The 18,023-nt window shown below is 38.3% G+C and overlaps 1 protein-coding gene across 1 annotated transcript; it reads left to right on the top strand.

Moving 5' to 3' along the window:
- The first annotated feature begins 12,821 nt into the window (after positions 1 to 12,821).
- Positions 12,822 to 17,431, top strand: hmgb3a (high mobility group box 3a). Its single transcript, XM_081357486.1, has 5 exons — positions 12,822 to 12,997; positions 14,859 to 15,069; positions 15,153 to 15,292; positions 15,610 to 15,784; positions 15,880 to 17,431. Exons 1-5 carry the CDS (start codon positions 12,933 to 12,935, stop codon positions 16,063 to 16,065), a joined length of 777 nt encoding a protein of 258 aa, XP_081213612.1. The 5' UTR covers positions 12,822 to 12,932; the 3' UTR covers positions 16,066 to 17,431.
- The last annotated feature ends 592 nt before the right edge of the window (positions 17,432 to 18,023 follow it).

Below are 18,023 nucleotides of genomic sequence, written 5' to 3'. Positions count from 1 at the left end.
TTTACTTCAGTTAATAATGTATGTGTTTGTTGGGATGACACATGGATCTCTGTCTGGAAGGTTGTAGGCCTATATCTGTTTATGTGCACTCAGTAATAGTTTGCTAATTAAAGTTTTACCATAAAGAAATTAGTTTCACTTTTGAAAAAATATATAAAACAATAGCAATTCAGACATGGAGCACCAACAGTTAGTAAACAAACAGTAGGCCATAAAGTAAAAAAAAACAAAAAAAAAAAAAACGATCAGCTATTATCAGACACTTAACCCCTTCAGACCTGAATTATGTTTAAAGCTTCTGAAAAATATAAAAGTACATTTTCACAGCTCATGAGGCTTCTATAAATGAGACCAAATAAAAAAAAATTAAAAAATGTTTGGCTTTAATTGTATTTTTTCTTGTCCATTTCAATGGACGTCAGGTCAAACAGGTGTACTTCACAAAAATGTACCAACATAAAATTAAATAATAAACATAAAAATTGTTGGTACAGTGTTTCCCACAGAATTAGATTCTATTTGCGGTGGTGTGGTGTTTGGGGACTGGGGACCGGGGGGGGGGGGGGGGGGGTTGGTTAAGCTAAATATATCATATAAACATTATAATATAATTATATAATGTTATATATATATATATATATATATATATATATATATATATATATATATATATATATATATATATCATATATTTTTATTGACAAGTACACATTCCCATTGCCAACACTTAGTGTCAGATATAAAGACTTTGCCATTGCTACATTTCTATGCTATGACTGCTCCACAGACTTTGTTGCAAATTTTGCTCACACACAAACCTGGAACTGGACACACACACACACACACACACACACACACAAACTCACAAACTTACTGACACATTCAAACACAGGCTCACACACACTCACACATTCAAAAAGACTCACACACACAGATTCAAACACAGACACACACTAACACACACTCAGACCCAAACACAGACTCAGACACACACAGGCTCACACACACACCAAACTGGACCTGGAGGTGGACACACAGACTCAGACACACGCACACCTGGAGATTGAGGTGGACAAAAACCAACACACACCAACCTGAACCTGGAGATAATAATAATATAATGTCTAGTCTGGTGGCTGTGATATGAACCTACCAACGTCCGTTGCAATGATTTTTGGAATGACTGATCGCGAGAGGAACAAATTACGTTTTAGTCGCATAACATCGGTTAATGGAAACGCCGTCATTTCGCAATAGTTGTAACGTTAATTTATATTTAGAAAAAAAAAACGCAAAAGTTTTGCGCGAATCTGTAATGAAACGCGACCGCGCTGCAAAAGTTTTGCGCGAATCTGTAATGAAACGCGACCGCGCTTAACATCTAGACAACTTCTCAGAGTTATGTTGAGCAACAGTGTTCATTATACTAACCATTCAACTCCGGATTGATTCTGGAATCTTCACTGGGGGAATGAGCATTAAGCACCGGCAACAATCCGCCCTCTACATGCTCATGTTTTGATTCAGATCGTGCGGTAAGAGAAGGAGGGGCTAGTCGTGCCTCCATTGTCAGTTTGTGAGAGAGAGGGGGGGCAAGCAGCGCGAATAAAATACAATTTTACCCATATTAAATAGTTAAAAAATCTGAATCAATCCGTGGCGGTCAGCGTTGATATGTGGCGGGCCGCCACAAATTAATGAATGTATGGGAAACCCTGTGGTATATACTTAAAGCATTTTCTCAAGGTCAACAACGTTTCAACAGTATACCATTTCAACTTTAATTTTGAGGTTTTTGTTTTACAGATTGCACATTGTTTGTAACAAACTAAATATCTTAGAATCAATCAATATGGTAATGTTAGAGTCATTTTCTTTGTGCATCTTTCTTTTTTTAGATCAAAAACTTGAGCATTACAACATTTCAACTTTAAGTGTAAGGTTTTTGCTTTATAGATCGCACATTTGTTTATTCAAAACAAAATAAACCTAGGAATCAATCAATGCATTCATGTTACAGTAATTTCCTGTGCGCATCTTTGAAACAATTTCTCTGTTAACGATTTTCTTGTATTTTTACAGTACATTACTGGCAGCACGGTTGCCAGCAAGTTACTGTATTTCGATTTCCAGTAACTGTAATGTAATTCACTTTACAGTACACAAGATCAGTACTGTAAACTACCAAATAGTACTTTACTGTATTTTTACTGTATTTTGTAATTTGGTTTGCTTTTGCTGTAATTAATGATACGGTATTATACTGTAATATGATACATTACTGCTAAATATTATTATAATTTTCAGAATAATTAGTAATTATTATTATAATATTATACTATAATAATATAATATGTAGTTATTAGGAAAATATTCTGTAGGCTATAGTAGGAAAAAATATTATGGAAGTCAATGGCTACTGTCAACTGTCTAGTTACCAACATTTTTTAAAATATCTTATTTTGTGTTCAGCAGAATAAAGAAACTCATACAGATATGGAACAACATGAGGATGAGTAAGTGATGACAAATATAATTTTTGGGTGTTCTATACCTATAAAGGGATAGTTCACCCCAAAATTAAAATTGGTCCATGATTTACTCACCCTTAAGCCATCCTAGGTGTATATGACATTCTTCTTTATAGTTATATTAAAAATGTCCTGGCTTCCAAGCTTTATAATGGCAGTGAATGGTTTCTGTTTTGAAAGTCTATAAAAGTGCATCTATCCATCATAAAAGTGCATCCATCCATGATAAAAGTGCTCCATGCGGCTCTGGGGGGTAAATAAAGGCCTTCTGAAGCGAAGCGTTGCGTTTGTGTAAGAAAAATATTCATATTCAAGTTACGCTTTTGATTTAAGTCAAATCCGTATGTTCGTTTGGCCGGGAGCTAGTCGTTTTACTTTATAAAGTTTTAAATATGGATATTTTTCTTACATCTCCATCTTCCTCATCACTCCACATAAAGTCAACATCTGAGATATTTCCATCAGCTATATGTTCAAGCACTTCAAGAACTATATATTCTGCATATGAAAGAGTTTAAAAAATGTATCGGTACTGTGATATAGATTTTTTATATAAGAAATTGCAATCAGCATTACTGGACTTCAGTTACTGGAATGTGATTTCTCAGTAACAGGCTTTTGAACCCACTGTCCATTCTAATGGACAGACACATTTGAAAAAATCCTGATTTAAAACTTGCAATTCTACAATCGATTTTTAACTTTAATTAATAAGTTCAATCTTTCTATTTTACATACAAACTAAACATATTAAAAAAAAAAAATAAAACCATAGAAAATGTTGCTTGCTTCTGTGTTTGGAGTGAAGTGCTGCCATGCTTCTCTTCAATGTAGTGTTTTTTTTTTTTTTTTTTTTACTACATGCAGAGCTTTACTGCCATTTGATTGGATGACAAACGTCCAATCTCATGGACTGCAGGCTTTAAACTAGGTGAAATGCTCCAGAAGTAAAAAAAAAAAAAAAAAAGGGGGCTGACATGTGATGTCCATTGTTATGGACGCAGGGTCAGAAAGAATTAAAGTTATATTTTGGATGGTTAATTGTGACTGTATTGTTGTTAGCACTAGCAGCAAGTGTAGCCTAATTGCCAGTCACTGACTCAGAATCATTATGGTCATTTGCGGGTTTGAGTCTACGAGTTTTTAAACTACTTTTTTAAGTGTTTTTTTATAAACCACTATGGTAAAGGAAGGTACACATGGATACAGGTGTTTTTGCATTTACTCTTTAAGGTTTGATGTTCTCATTGACTTCTGAAACCTAAGATTATACCAAGTCAATTTCATTAATGAGAGTTGAAATTACTCATGTTACAGTATATCTGTGCAGTACAGCAAGTCAATAAAACATAAATGTTATGCAAATTAAAAGAGCCACAGTGACTCATCCAGTGTGTTTATTGTGGTATGCTCGCAGAAACAACATCCCATTTAAGTAATAAGTGGTGCATTAGAGATCATACAATACATCCCATTTTCCATCGTTCTCTTGTTTTACATTTAATTAAAATTTACTACATTTTATGCAAACAAGCAATAATTACAAAGCAAACATAGAAATAAAATACCATTTTTAGTTGGAATTTGAAAGAGTTTAAGGAAGTCATAATGGAGAACAATCAAAATTTTGGAGCAGTCAGAAAAACAGAACGGTTTTTGCCAACCCAATACGTTATCTGTAATAGAACGCTGCAGGGATGACCATTTTTGTTGGCTAAAACCCAGAAACAAGTTAGTATTTTAGCTAACAAGTAATTATTTTTATTTTATGTTAACAACCTCAAGTTATTTAAATTTTTTGTCTATATGATTCATTATATACCCTTGATTTTACATGTCTTGTTAAAGACAGTTACTTGTCTAAATGGGACTTGGCTGTGACAAGAAACATTGTCACATTGAACAGGTAAACTCATCTACTCACTCACTTTAACAGCCTAATTGTGTTTATAATCACGCTCTTGCAAACTATTAATGCAAACTTTTAGGGGAAATGTTAAATGAAGACTGAAAATATTATTGTAAGCTTAGCGATGATTAAATTCACGCGACCGTGTTCATATGTTTAGCTTTTTACTTCTTAATGTATTTACGCTTCAAAATTCATAAGTTGTGTTCATATTTGAAATTTACCATGATGAACAAAGCATGTAATAATCATAAACTTTTGTTGATCACAGAGCTGATTTTCTGCAATAATCCAAAAGCCAAAAATAATACTTGTTTTTTGTCAAGGGAACCAGGGTGATGATATATAGGGTGTAATTTTACCCCTAAATACAGCATATTGACACAAAATGATAATTGCAAATCCACCATTTACTGCCTGGAGTCCAGTTGTTTCTATGAACTGCAGCGATCCATTTGCTTCTCTTTTCTGTAGCTTTCGGCACTCTGTAAAAATATACCTCAGATTTCTTTTAAAATCTATTTGTACAGTCAACCTCAAAGCTTTTTCCCATTTTAGATGTGTTTTGTGTGTTTTTCGCAGCATTCAAGCTGAAAACAAACGCTGCCGCTCAGTCTTTTTGCCACTCAGTGGGCGTAACCGCAGGCACTCGGTGGTCATGGTGACGTCACGTGCATACCCTCTATACAGATTGCCTCTAAGCAGCTTTACAGTGATAAACAGGAAAATAGTGATTCAGTGATGCAAATAGAATTAGATTCTGCTGTAAAGCAGCTGTAAAAAGACAATAGTAAACAGTGATTATTCAGTTGAAATCAGTTCAGTGTTGATTAATTTCAGTACATAAATTGTGAAATGAGTTAAATTTAGCTATAAAGCAGCTCTGCAGACAGCAGTGATGTCATCATACAGTTAAGTTGAGTTCTCATCCAATAGTTTCAGTGTAGTCAAATCAGTAACATTGCTAAATATATAAACCTTAACTAAGCAAGCCAGAGGTGACTGGCAAGCAACCCAAACTCCATCAGGTGACAGAAATGAAGAAAAAAAACTTGGGAGAAACCAGGTTTAGTAGGGAGGCCAGTTCTACTCTGGCCAACAAACGAACAGTGTGATTAACACTGAATACATTTATTATAGTAATGTAGAATAATATAAAGCAAAATGTGATTATTACAGTTTGCTACAGTCTGTAAACAGTGCTGGGTAGTAAATTATTAAATGTAATCTGATTACGTAATCAGATTCCAAAAAGTAATTACTTTAGTAATTAGATTGTTACATTTTAAAATACTCATAATCAGACTACAGTTAATATTCTATTGATTACTTGCTATTCTCACAATGGCAGTAAATTATTCATAATTCATTGATTCTACTTTGTTATATTTTAAATGTTCCATCCTTTCTATGAAAGTCTACTGCTTATCTACATTCAGAAGGTCTTCCAGGTTTGTGTAATCACACACACAGACCAGCCACCAGTCATGAGTCGATCACTGAAAACTGAGAGCCACAGCATTTATAGAAATCATTTCACTTTTAGGAAGTGTTTTCTAAACATTACAAACCAGCTCCTAACAAACACGATTATTCTTTGAATTATCACTCAGTGAGTCATTTAGACCTGTACTAGTGTCTCTCAAAGGCTTTTGTCTTTCAAGCACATTAAAATGTACAAATTAATGTCATTTACATTCCCAAACTTTTGTCAGCTGAACCTCTGCCCTAATATATTTACTTGAAGTAAGTTAGGTCAATAATACAATTAAGTCAATAATAATAAAATTAAGTTCCCGGTTCTTTGTTGTCAGTAATGGTCACATGACATGCGGGTAAAATTTTTTTTTAAAAACTTTATTAAATGTTTTATTTTGATTGATTTTCATTTTAAAACTAGATGAATTTGTCACAGAAGTGATGGAAGAGTAAGAGAGGACTCAAGCGCAGAATGAGTCTAAACAGTTTGAAAAGCAGACAGGACAAGAGATGGTGGTAGAGGAGGTGAAAACAATCCAACAGAAGGCAAGGAACGAAACAAAGACCGGCTTGCCTGACTTGACCCACACAACAGGAAACAAAGACACTCACAGGAAAAACAAATGACGAAATCCACAACTGGAACAATGGGCAATAAGTAACAGGTAGCACAACACACTCAATTACAACAAACTGGCAAAACATGAGGGTGGGGTGTTAACATGCAAGTCCCAAACTGGCTAGGAAACATGGATGAAGCATGTGGGAACAGAACCAGGCAAAAACTTCAAGGTAGACCAGGGAGGTGCTGGCTTAGGGAAGCCATAACCAGGAAACATAGAGGGTGGGATGGGAACGAGGGTGGGATGGGAACTTGAGGCACCCTTTTAGACTATTATCTACTATTATTTTAAAGGCACCCTTAGGTACAGGAACTGGCCAAAATGGTTTGGACTTCCAATTAGGCTTGACAGATTCAGGGGCAATGACTGAACTGGCAGGAAAGGTGAAGGTTTTGGAACTAGGTTCAGAGACAGAGTCTGGGGTGCCCTCTAGGGTAGCAGGATAAGGCTTAAACATTGATTCAGAAATGTCCACAGGGGCTGGAGCCGACACTGCAACTGCTCTCTCTCTCTGCAGCAGACTCGGGAACAGCTTCCTCTGAAGCGGGCTCAGGAACTGCTCTCTCAGGAGCGGGCTTGGGAACAGCTTCCTCTGAAGCGGGCTCAGAAACTGCTCTCTCTCTGCAGCAGACTCGGGAACAGCTTCCTCTGATGCGGGCTCAGGAACTGCTCTCTCAGGAGCAGGCTTGGGAACAGCTTCCTCTGAAGCGGGCTCAGAAACTGCTCTCTCTCTGCAGCAGACTCGGGAACAGCTTCCTCTGATGCGGGCTCAGGAACTGCTCTCTCAGGAGCAGGCTTGGGAACAGCTTCCTCTGATGCGGGCTCAGGAACTGCCTTCTCAGGAGCGGGCTTGGGAACAGCTTCCTCTGATGCAGACTCAGGAACTGCCTTCTCAGGAGTGGGCTTGGGAACAGCTTCCTCTGATGCGGACTCAGGAACTGCTCTCTCAGGAGCGGGCTTGGGAACAGCTTCCTCTGATGCGGACTCAGGAACTGCTCTCTCAGGAGCGGGCTCGGGAACAGCTTCCTCTAAAGCGGGCTCAGAAACTGCTCTCTCAGGAGCAGGCTTGGGAACAGCTTCCTCTGAAGCGGGCTCAGGAACTGCCTTCCTCTGAAGCGGGCTCAGGAACTGCTCTCTCAAGAGCGGGCTCGGGAACAGCTTCCTCTAAAGCGGGCTCAGAAACTGCTCTCTCAGGAGCAGGCTTGGGAACAGCTTCCTCTGAAGCGGGCTCAGGAACTGCCTTCCTCTGAAGCGGGCTCAGGAACTGCTCTCTCAGGAGCGGGCTCGGGAACAGCTTCCTCTGAAGCGGGCTCAGGAACTGCTCTCTCAGGAGCGGGCTCGGGAACAGCTTCCTCTGAAGCGGGCTCAGGAACTGCTCTCTCAGGAGCGGGCTCTGGAAATTTACTTTCAGGATTTTCACACTCTGTGGCCATGACAGGTTTGGCAGGAACAATTTCTGTGGACTTGACAAGACTTACAAGACATTCAGAGAAGACCTCCGCAGCAATGACAACGGGTAACTTGGGAATGGCCTCCGTGGCCGCAACAGCAGGCTGCTCGGGAATGGCCTCCCTGATCATGACAGGACTGGCAGAAACTGTCTCTGTGGGCATGACATGACTGGCTAGTACACCTATATCTGACTTGACAGGAACAGCAAGCGGCTTAGAAGATCATTTCACTGGACTAGCAGCTTCGGGAACCATTGGACTTGGAACTTAAGGAAGGGAATTGGACTGCACATCACAGGCCTTTCTTTTCCTCCGCTTTCGACGGGTCAATACTGTGTGCTTGACCGTCTCTGTAGTACCTGCAACACTCTCCGCTGACTCTTGGGTGGCTGGAACAGACTGGGGAATTTTCCTTTCTGGAACAGATTGTGCTGAGGTTGGCGGGCTTGAGGACGATGCTGCCAGCAGGCTTGAGAGTGCTGGCCTTGGAATGCTGGCTGCATGTGCTGACATCAGCACCTGACATCAGTCTTCCCCGCCCTGAGACCGATCTGGTGGCAGGCATGATGGCTGAAGCTTCCGGCGTGGCTGGAACTGACTTCACTGGCTGAAAGAAGACAGAGGATGACTTGACTGGCTCTTGCATAACAGAAGTGGAGGGGTGATTGCTGCAGGCAGATTCTGGTCAACTTGGCATTCCCCATCGACTGCGATGGCCAAGGTACCTGGAGAAACCCCAGAAATCCAGAATCCTGAGAGCATCGATCTCCCATGCAGGCAGGGGTTCATCTAAGCAGGCGTTAAAGATGTCCTTAAGAGCAGCATCATTATAATCTAGCCCCACAGCCATGGTAAAAAAAAAAACTGGCCAAAAGCCCCCACATCCAAGCCCATGATGACGGGCCTGTCTCTCCTGAATGTTAGCAGGTGCCAGGATTCTGATTCTCATTCTGCTGAGTTCAATGTTGGCAAATTCATTCTGTCATGGAACAGTGAGAGAGAACTCAAGCACAGAATGAGTTTAAACTGTTTGAGACACACAGCAGGCAGGACAAGAGATGGTGGGAGAGGTGAACACAATCCAACAGAAGGCAAGGAACGAAACACAAAGACTGATTTGACTGACTTGACCCACACAACAGGAAACAGAGACAGGAACAACATACGACGAAATCCACAACTGGAACAATGGGCAAAGTAACAGGTCACACAACACACTCAGTTATAACAAACTGGCAAAACATGAGGGAAACAGAACACATTATAAAGGGAGGTGAGAGCATGAGGAACAGGTGAGCACACTTAGACAAAGAACTGGTGAGCACACTCAGACCAACGAGGACTCATCAACGACTAAACAAGAGGGCGTGGTAATTGAAAACAAGGAGGCAGGAACAGAGGAGCACATGGCCAACACAAACAAAGACAGAGCCATGTGCTCAAACACAACACAAACAAAGACACATTGAACAAAGACAGGACTGTCAGAGGAAACCCCTGACAGAGTTGGCTTGAGAAAGCTAGACCTGAAAGTTTGAAGTTTTAACAGCTTTAAGTTTTAAGTTTACAGGTTTTAAGATTTAAATAGTTTAAAGTTTTAGTTCAGTAATTTTAAAAGTTTGAATTTTTGACAGACAGATATACAGAAAAAAAGATTACAAATATTAGAAAGACAAGGTGTTGTTATGCGATTGCTAATGTATTTGGGGTTGTTGCTAGGCTGTTGTTATGTGGTTGCTAAGGTATTTGGGGTGGTTGCTAGGGTGTTGCTATGTGGTTGCTAATGTACTCTGGGTGGTTGCTAGGGTACTTGGGCTGGTTGCTAGAGTATTCTGGGTGGTTGCTAGGGTGTTGCTATATGGTTACTAAGATACGCAGGGTGGTTGCTAAGCGGTTGCTAGGGTATTCGGGTTGGTTGCTTTGCGGTTGCTAAGGTACACAGGGTGGTTGCTTTTGGTGTTGCTATCTGGTTGCTAAGGTATTCTAAGGGTTGATAGGATGTTGCTATGCAGTTGCTAGGGTACTCGGGGTGGTTGCTAGGGTGTTGCTGGACAGTTGCTACGGTACTCAGGGTGGTTGCTATGGTATTCAGGGTGGTTGCTAGGGTGTTGCTATGTGGTTGCTAGGGTATTTGGGGTCGTCGCTAGGGTGTTGCTTTGTGGTTGTTAGGGTACTCAGGGTGGTTGCTAGGGTGCTGCTATGCAGTTGCTAGGGTACTTGGATGGTTGATAGGGTGTTGCTATGCTGTTGCTAGTACGTGTCATCACATTGCTAGCATGTTTCAGATAGATAGATAGAAAGACAGACAGAAAGACAGACAGACAGACAGACAGACAGACAGATAGATAGATAGATAGATAGATAGATAGATAGATAGATAGATAGATAGATAGATAGATAGATAGATAGATAGATAGATAGATAGATAGAAGTACCTTGCGTCAGAATGAACCTAGAACATCCAAATACCAAACTTTTTATCCTGTTAAAGTTTGCTACTCTAATGTAAATGAAGTTGCTCTTGTTGTAACAGCTGTGGTCTGTATGTTAATGAAGTTGAGACACTCCATTGTCTGGGGTGGTTCTCTGTGTCCCACACCCATTCCATTCTACAATTGATGACCATTTGCTCAGGATGTGATCAACCCAAATGGTGCAGAAACAATAAAACTGTTAATTTTATTCATCTCTATGATAATTAAGCCATTTTGGGGATGAACTCATTCTAAAATATACATTGGAAATGAATCTGGATCGAGGCAGACTATTTCTTACACATGAGTCAATAATATAAGCTCTACAGATAATTCATTAGACACTACATCAAGAAATGGAGAGCACAGCATCCTGAACGTTAAAATGATATTGTATACAGTAAAAAAAATTGCAATTACATAAAAAAGAATAGTTATTGCAACTGAGTAAGGTGAACATATTGTATACTGTATGTACTGCAAGTATAGTATTGTACTGAATATTGAATAATAGGCCTTTTGAACGTATGTATATTCAGTACTTGCATACTGTAAAAATACTTCAGTCCAACTGCAAAAGCCAAAAAGGTCAAATAAAACTCTAAATGAAAAGCATGTTACATAACACTCAAGTACTTTAAATTGTGCAACTACATAATCAAGGTCAATGAGAGACTGATTCTGCTTCAGCATCATGTCTTACTGCTAGCTCTGGCCTGAGGATGTTGTCTCTTGTTGTATTTCATACAGTTGGTTTGATGATATCATTAGAAATAAGTGTGAACAATTTTGAATCATTGTGTGTAAACGATGACAAAGTGTTGTAGTTGTGCTTAACGTTTGCATCTTGTGCTTAGTGCTTTGCGACACTAATGTATCACAGTGATATATGTGTTTTAATGAGTGTCAAACTGCCCGAACTTGTTTAGAGTTTTGCAGAAATAGTGATTTATTCAACAAATTGGTTTAGGCTATTGAGAATTTGGTTCAGAGAATGGAGTTTAGTGTTTTAGCAATTCAGAAAAACTGTAAACTCACAAACCCCAGTTTGGGAAACCCTGATAATGTAATATTTAATACACTTTATGTTGTTGATAACAAATAATGGAATATATTTTCTGTCTCTTTGTATTTCAATATCAAAATGGTACAAGATTACCCTATTCAAATCAATGTGATAAACAAGTTAGGTTAAAAGTATAGTCTAAAAAGTAATCAAAAAGTAGTCAGAGTATATTAGCCTACCTAAAATGAGTAGATTACCTTACTAACTACAATTTTTGTAATGTAATTGGAATCAGTAACTGATTTGTAAGTCATTTGTAAGTAATCTACTCAGCACTGCCTATATATAGCAAAGAAAGTACACATGGACCCTGGATGGTATATCATGATTCATAACAGGACAAGCTTCTCCCTGGTGCATCCCAAAATGCTTTGCACTTGCAGGCTGCCTTATGTATAATAGGTCCTATTCTCACTATTAACTAGTTACTTATTAGCATACATATTACTAGGATATTGGCAGTTTATTAGCACTTAAAAAACTATAAAAATACATTAATGCCTTATTCTGCATGACCATATTCAACATCTCTTAATCCAATACCTAAACCTAATACCTAAACTTACCTTACTAACTAACTAGTTTATTGAGGTAAAAGTCGTAGTTAATAGTTAGTTAATAGTGAGAATTGGACCCTAATCTAAAGTGTGACCAAATATGAGTTCAAGCACTCCCCCAAAATATCTTTATTTATAAAACACTTTAAATGCATACAAAATATTAAAATCATCTCTACCTGTCAGGGGCCTGCAGCTAAGAAGCCTGCAGTGTCCCCTCAAAGATATAAGAAATATGTGTATTTGGTTCTCTCGTGGCACTTACAGTACCAAACCTGATTTCAGCCTGGTTTTGTACTACTTAAAGTAGGCCTCTTGTTTGTCGCTTTTATGCACATGATGTGTTCATTTTCATAATGATTAATGATGTAATTATTAAGAAATATATTGTTATTTTGACACTGTATCTTAGTGCAAAGCCTTTTGGTCCATATCCTTGCAGGACTAATCCATTCTTTTAGCGTAATAACTACGGTAGATTTTAAAGCATAGGCCTAGATGTACTAAGAAAAAAAAAGATGTTAAGTACGAGAATGGCAACCTGATGTTTATTCATTTGCAGGCTCACTAATACATGTCGATAAAGTATAAGCACTAACCTTAATATGAAAATGTAGAAACTAAAGCCCAGAGTTTTTCTATGTAAGCTCTCTATATGGAAGCATCCTCAAAAGTAAAGAGGCTGGGCATACGAAAACACACGACAGGACCAATCTGGGAGAAGAGCCGCTAGATGTGCATGTAGCGCTGCCCAATGGAGAGGAATGGAGGTTGTTTTGAATCGGCGAGACTGCCTAGCCAATCAGGCCGGTCTCGTGTTGAGCTAGCGCGAGGCTGAGTGCATGGGGTTTAAAGAGGAGAGAGAAGGGAAGACAGTGGCGAGATTTCAATCAACTCAACAACACAGGTACGGAAAACTGTCTAATTTTTCACACAACTTATTTCTTTCATATTTAGCTAAAATATTTCATTTTATGCACATTTATAGATTTATAAAAATAAAATGCGAAACTAACATTTATTTCTCCAAAGCAGAAGAAATGTGATTTAAAAAAAATATAAATTCGTTCATATGTGAAGGTCAAGAAGGAGTTGTGTATATTTGCAGTTTGTTTGCCAATCTTTGTCTGTCTAATTTCTAATAAATCACAGAAATGTGTGGAAATAAATTAAAAATGTTTTTAATAGAGGTCAAACCTAATTTATCAGATTTACTGTTAACAGCACTGATGGTGTTTTCTTTTCTTTTAACAGTAAGCTTAAAAGTTATTAAACTGATTTTTTCTCGGACTGTTTTCTTCACGCGCATCGCTGCTGAATATGGCTCGCTCTGTCCTGTCTATGAACCACCCTGCCTTCTTCTATACAGACCGATTTCGATGACATCTCCACGTAATGTTATATTTTGTCCGCGAGATCCTTCGCTTATGCAATGATTCTTTACTCTCTATCTTATGATGTGAAATATGAAATTTATGCGCGCTGGAAACATGTTGTTGCATTTTTCCCTTTCCAACTTAAACAAACGCGCTTGCCGTGTATTAAAATGGCTGGCGATTGAGACCATTGACGAGCAGCTATTCCTTCACGAAGCAAGGACGGGATAATTTTTTAGACAGAAAACGTTTATTTTTGGTTTAAACTGCCCATTCCTTTCGCTTTCGCTCTCAAATGGCTATCTCTAACTCTCTGTATTTAAATAAAGACAGTATATTGTGATTTATCATCTTTTCCAGCTTGACAGTTGCGCTGGATATAATCGCATAGGTAATGGCTGGCTGTGGTCTTTGTTAAGGCAGCACTGCGCCAAGCGACAGCTAGGGCTCAACTTAGAAAAACAGTTAAATACAATAAAATACGATCTGACAGCCTTTTACAGCAATTTGAAACTAAAAGTACAACATCTGTTTTAGTTGATAACTATGTTTTTCTCTTAATTAAAGCCATTGAATCGCTAGAATCGTCTTTTAAACCCGAGGGGGGTGTGTATTGCTTTGTTGCACGGTGAACCCATCTGTTTGCTCGCTCCGCAAAGAAGCCATTTTAATGAATGAAGAACAGCAGCGCAAGGCAGGGCTTATACCAGTTACTATATATACCGCTCTATATGCTTGTACACAGGCAGAACGCTGGAATGCATAGTTTTAAACCAAGAACAGTACTTGAGTTCAAAATAAAATATTAATAAGGTATGCAAGATTTACCAAAATAAAGATCACTTTCTGTCATGAGGATGCATTCATGTGAAGGATGTTGAATAATTTTAGCTGATGGTCTTTCTGTTTTTAGTAGCGACTTTTACAGGCTACCACCACATCACATGCGCTTATATATAACATTAGATTGTGGAAGAAGGTAATTCATGTCTGTGCATTAGACTAGAGTAGTCCAAACTTTTGCTTGTAATAAAAACAATAAATAAAATGTGTGTTTCTAATTATTATTGCAATATAACCACAAAAGAATATGGTGCAGGCACATTATATCTCCCAAAAACGGGCAGTGAACACCAATCAGTCTCATTAATAATCAGTTCACATCCCCCACGAAAGAAGGACGGGTCTGGAATTCCCTTTGTGTATCATCTTAGTTTAATAAGCCCTGCACCCCACTGGGTTTAGAAATGTTGTACCATCTAAAATACAAAAGCACAATGACTGGGATTGGGTCGTGTTGTGTTTTGACTAGTTTTTAATAGCCACACCTGGCAGAAAAGGTAATATTCTTCTTTTCTGGTGTGTTAATACTCTTTATTCCTATTATTTTAGATTAAAATATACAGCAGAAGAGAAGACTTCAGTGGAATTAAGCCCCTCTCCTTTAACGAAAATGGCAAAAGGGGACCCCAGGAAGCCCAAGGGCAAGATGTCTTCTTATGCCTACTTCGTCCAGACATGCCGAGAGGAGCACAAGAAGAAAAGCCCTGAGATTCCAGTCAGCTTTTCAGAATTCTCCAAAAGATGCTCTGGAAGATGGAAGGTTAGATTTGACAATGATATTTTTTTATATTATTTTCTAATATTACCAAAACAGAGATAAATTTATCTTGATTTGTTGCGTAGGCAATGTCCGATAAAGAGAAATCCAGATTCGACGACATGGCCAAACAGGATAAGGTGCGTTACGATCAAGAGATGATGCACTACATGCCTGGAGGAAAGAGAGGCAAAAAGAAGGATCCCAATGCACCCAAGAGACCACCGTAAGTAGACATCCCACACACTGAATTACCTCAATATTTCGAAAATTGTCTATATGCAGTTATTATGAGGGGTATTTAGTTGATTTGATGCTGTAAATGGCTATCGTTGCTATCCTGGTGTTTAATTATTAAGTAGGGGTTTAAAAGGATAGATTGCTGGTGATTAAATTATTGGTTTTAAATTAAAATGTAACAAATTAATTGAAAAATAAAAATGGTTTTATTTACAGCATAAATCAGTGTTATCACTGCTCATGAAGCATTATCTTTCAATTTTTGATGACTAATTTTATGTTGCCCCCTTTTATGATCATCAGCTCTGGGTTTTTCTTATTCTGCTCGGATCATCGTCCACAAATCAAGGCTCAGTATCCCAGCCTGGGTATTGGAGATGTGGCCAAAAAACTAGGCGAACAGTGGAACAGCCTCACAGATTCCAACAAACAACCCTACCTGATAAAGGCCAACAAGCTGAAGGACAAGTATCAAAAGGCATGTCTCGATCTAGATGCTACAATAGTTTTTCATCATGCTACATATCCCAATTCCAGTGTTTTACAATATAACAATATTTGCTTTTTGTGCAGGATGTTGCGGACTACAAGACGAAGGGCAAGGTTGGAGCTGTGTCCATGCCCATGCCCATGGCCATGGGAATGATGGGGAATTGTATGGCTCCAAAACCAATGGCGAAGAGCAATATGGATGATGAAGACGATGATGAGGAGGAAGACGAGGAAGAGGATGATGATGAATATGATGATGATGAATAGACTGTCATTTTCGTGTGTTTGATCAATTATGACTATAATAACTATTTCTCCCCCATTGAAGTACAGTAGATACGGAATACACTGGTGGTCTTTCATAGCCAGATGTTGTTTTAATAGAGGTGGAATTTTTTTGTACTGTTGGCGAGAGACTAAGGGGTATTTACATGACACCGTTTTCAACTAAAAACGGAAAACTTTTTATGCGTTTTGGCCATTCATCTACACTACAACGCCGTTTTTAAACTTTTGAAAACAATACGTTATTGCCTCCATGTAAACTACAAAATCACAAATTTGTGAAAACGTTGACACCATGCGCATGCTTATTACGTGTTCAGTCTATAGGTGCGTGCATAGTGTTTCTATACAAAGTGACATCGCCAACTACTGGCCTGGCATGTATAATACAGTGTTTTTGGTCGTTTTAGCTGATCCATGTGAACGGGGATGTGTTTTTCGCCTGTACGCAAAAAAACACAAAGGAAAAACTTTTCCGTGTTTAGTGTACGTCGTTGTCGTGTAAACGTACCCTAACTACCACAGTTTCTTACCTCCAGCTTTGTGTGTGTGTGTGTGAGTGCATGTGCACATGTGAAGCTCTCACTTCATCATGGTAGCCCAGTGTCTTCTTAGCCTATGTTTTATCCTTTTATCAATTGTATAACAAAAGGCCTTTAAACAAGTAATACCCTTTCTGTATATGTAAATCCCTGTCCTATATTTTTCTTTTCGTTTAAGAGGTTCCTGAGTGTGTAGCTCTGTATATGGTTGACACTGAGTAGATATTGTTTATGATTGTAATATGTTGCATGTGGAAACGTGTCACAGTTTTGTATACTGTGCACCGATATCAGACATTTCATGCTGAACCCGTTCAAGCTTCCTCTTCCTTGTCCAGTTTAGGAAAAAAATCAGTGCAAAAGAGCATTTGCCACCAGCACGTCAGTTAGTCCTGTTGCAGGGGTGTGTGCTATATGTTGTTTACTAAACTATATGATATTAGCACATACAAGATCAATATAGGAAAGATATTTATATTATCTTTCCTATATATTATTGTGTGATCTAGGAATGTACCAATATAGAAATACTGAATTGTGTAAAATGTGGTCAAAATGTTACAATATGAAGCAGACGAGAACTATTAGCACTATTGAAATATGGCATACAAAGTATAATGTTAGCATTGGGGGGAAACAATTATAATCTTGTCCAAAATGGTCACAATATGGTGCATTCCTAGTCTGATCCTTATTTTTGTTGAATATAAAGTAAGAAACAATGCTGATGATAAATCTGTACTTATCTGTATCTATGATTTTCATTTTATATGTTTGAGGTTTGCAATTAAATTGAAACATTTTTATTTGTTTTGTATGACTGTATTTAGACCGAGAATATGAGATAGAAACCGGACCTTAATGAATGTGGATTACTAAACAATATCTACAATATTGTATTAAAAAATGGGTGTTGGAATGATTTGGGACACCATAAGCCACAGATCCTTAACTAAAACTAACTAAAGGTTGAAAGGTAAGGTTTAATGATTGCTTTTGCCCTGGCACCCAGTGATACTGAAATCTTAGTGCATACATGTTTTACATGAGAGCATGTTTTAAGCAAACGTGTTCGAAGCTTAAATGCAGTTCCTTATTCAAAACAAGCAATGGTTTTTAAATTAAAAATGCAAATAATGGCCTCAGGTGCAATATGTCTAAGCTTAGAAAGGCATTCAGAAGTTTAGTTCGGGGCAAACGGGCTGTGTAATAAGGTTCTTACGGTCCACCATCCATGGTCAGAATCCATGATTTTCAATTTGGTCAAACTAAAATTCATTTGTGTATGTTGTACCGTTAAGTCACTAGATGGCGCAAGGCTCTATTGTATTATACACGTTGCGTTACATAATACCATCATGGGATTTTTCTTCTTCTTGATAATGACATTAGTGACAT

Source organism: Scardinius erythrophthalmus (assembly GCF_964197995.2).
Source record: "Scardinius erythrophthalmus genome assembly, chromosome: 2".
Taxonomy (NCBI): Eukaryota; Metazoa; Chordata; class Actinopteri; order Cypriniformes; family Leuciscidae; genus Scardinius; species Scardinius erythrophthalmus.
This window is presented reverse-complemented; position numbering and strand designations above follow the sequence as displayed.

Excerpts from the sequence above, each read along its gene's own strand:
- hmgb3a (XM_081357486.1), top strand. The coding sequence starts at position 12,933 with ATGGGGTTTAAAGAGGAGAGAGAAGGGAAGACAGTGGCGAGATTTCAA. Across the intron at positions 12,998-14,858 it reads CAATCAACTCAACAACACAG|ATTAAAATATACAGCAGAAG; the intron begins GTACGGAAAACT and ends CTATTATTTTAG. Across the intron at positions 15,070-15,152 it reads GATGCTCTGGAAGATGGAAG|GCAATGTCCGATAAAGAGAA; the intron begins GTTAGATTTGAC and ends TTTGTTGCGTAG.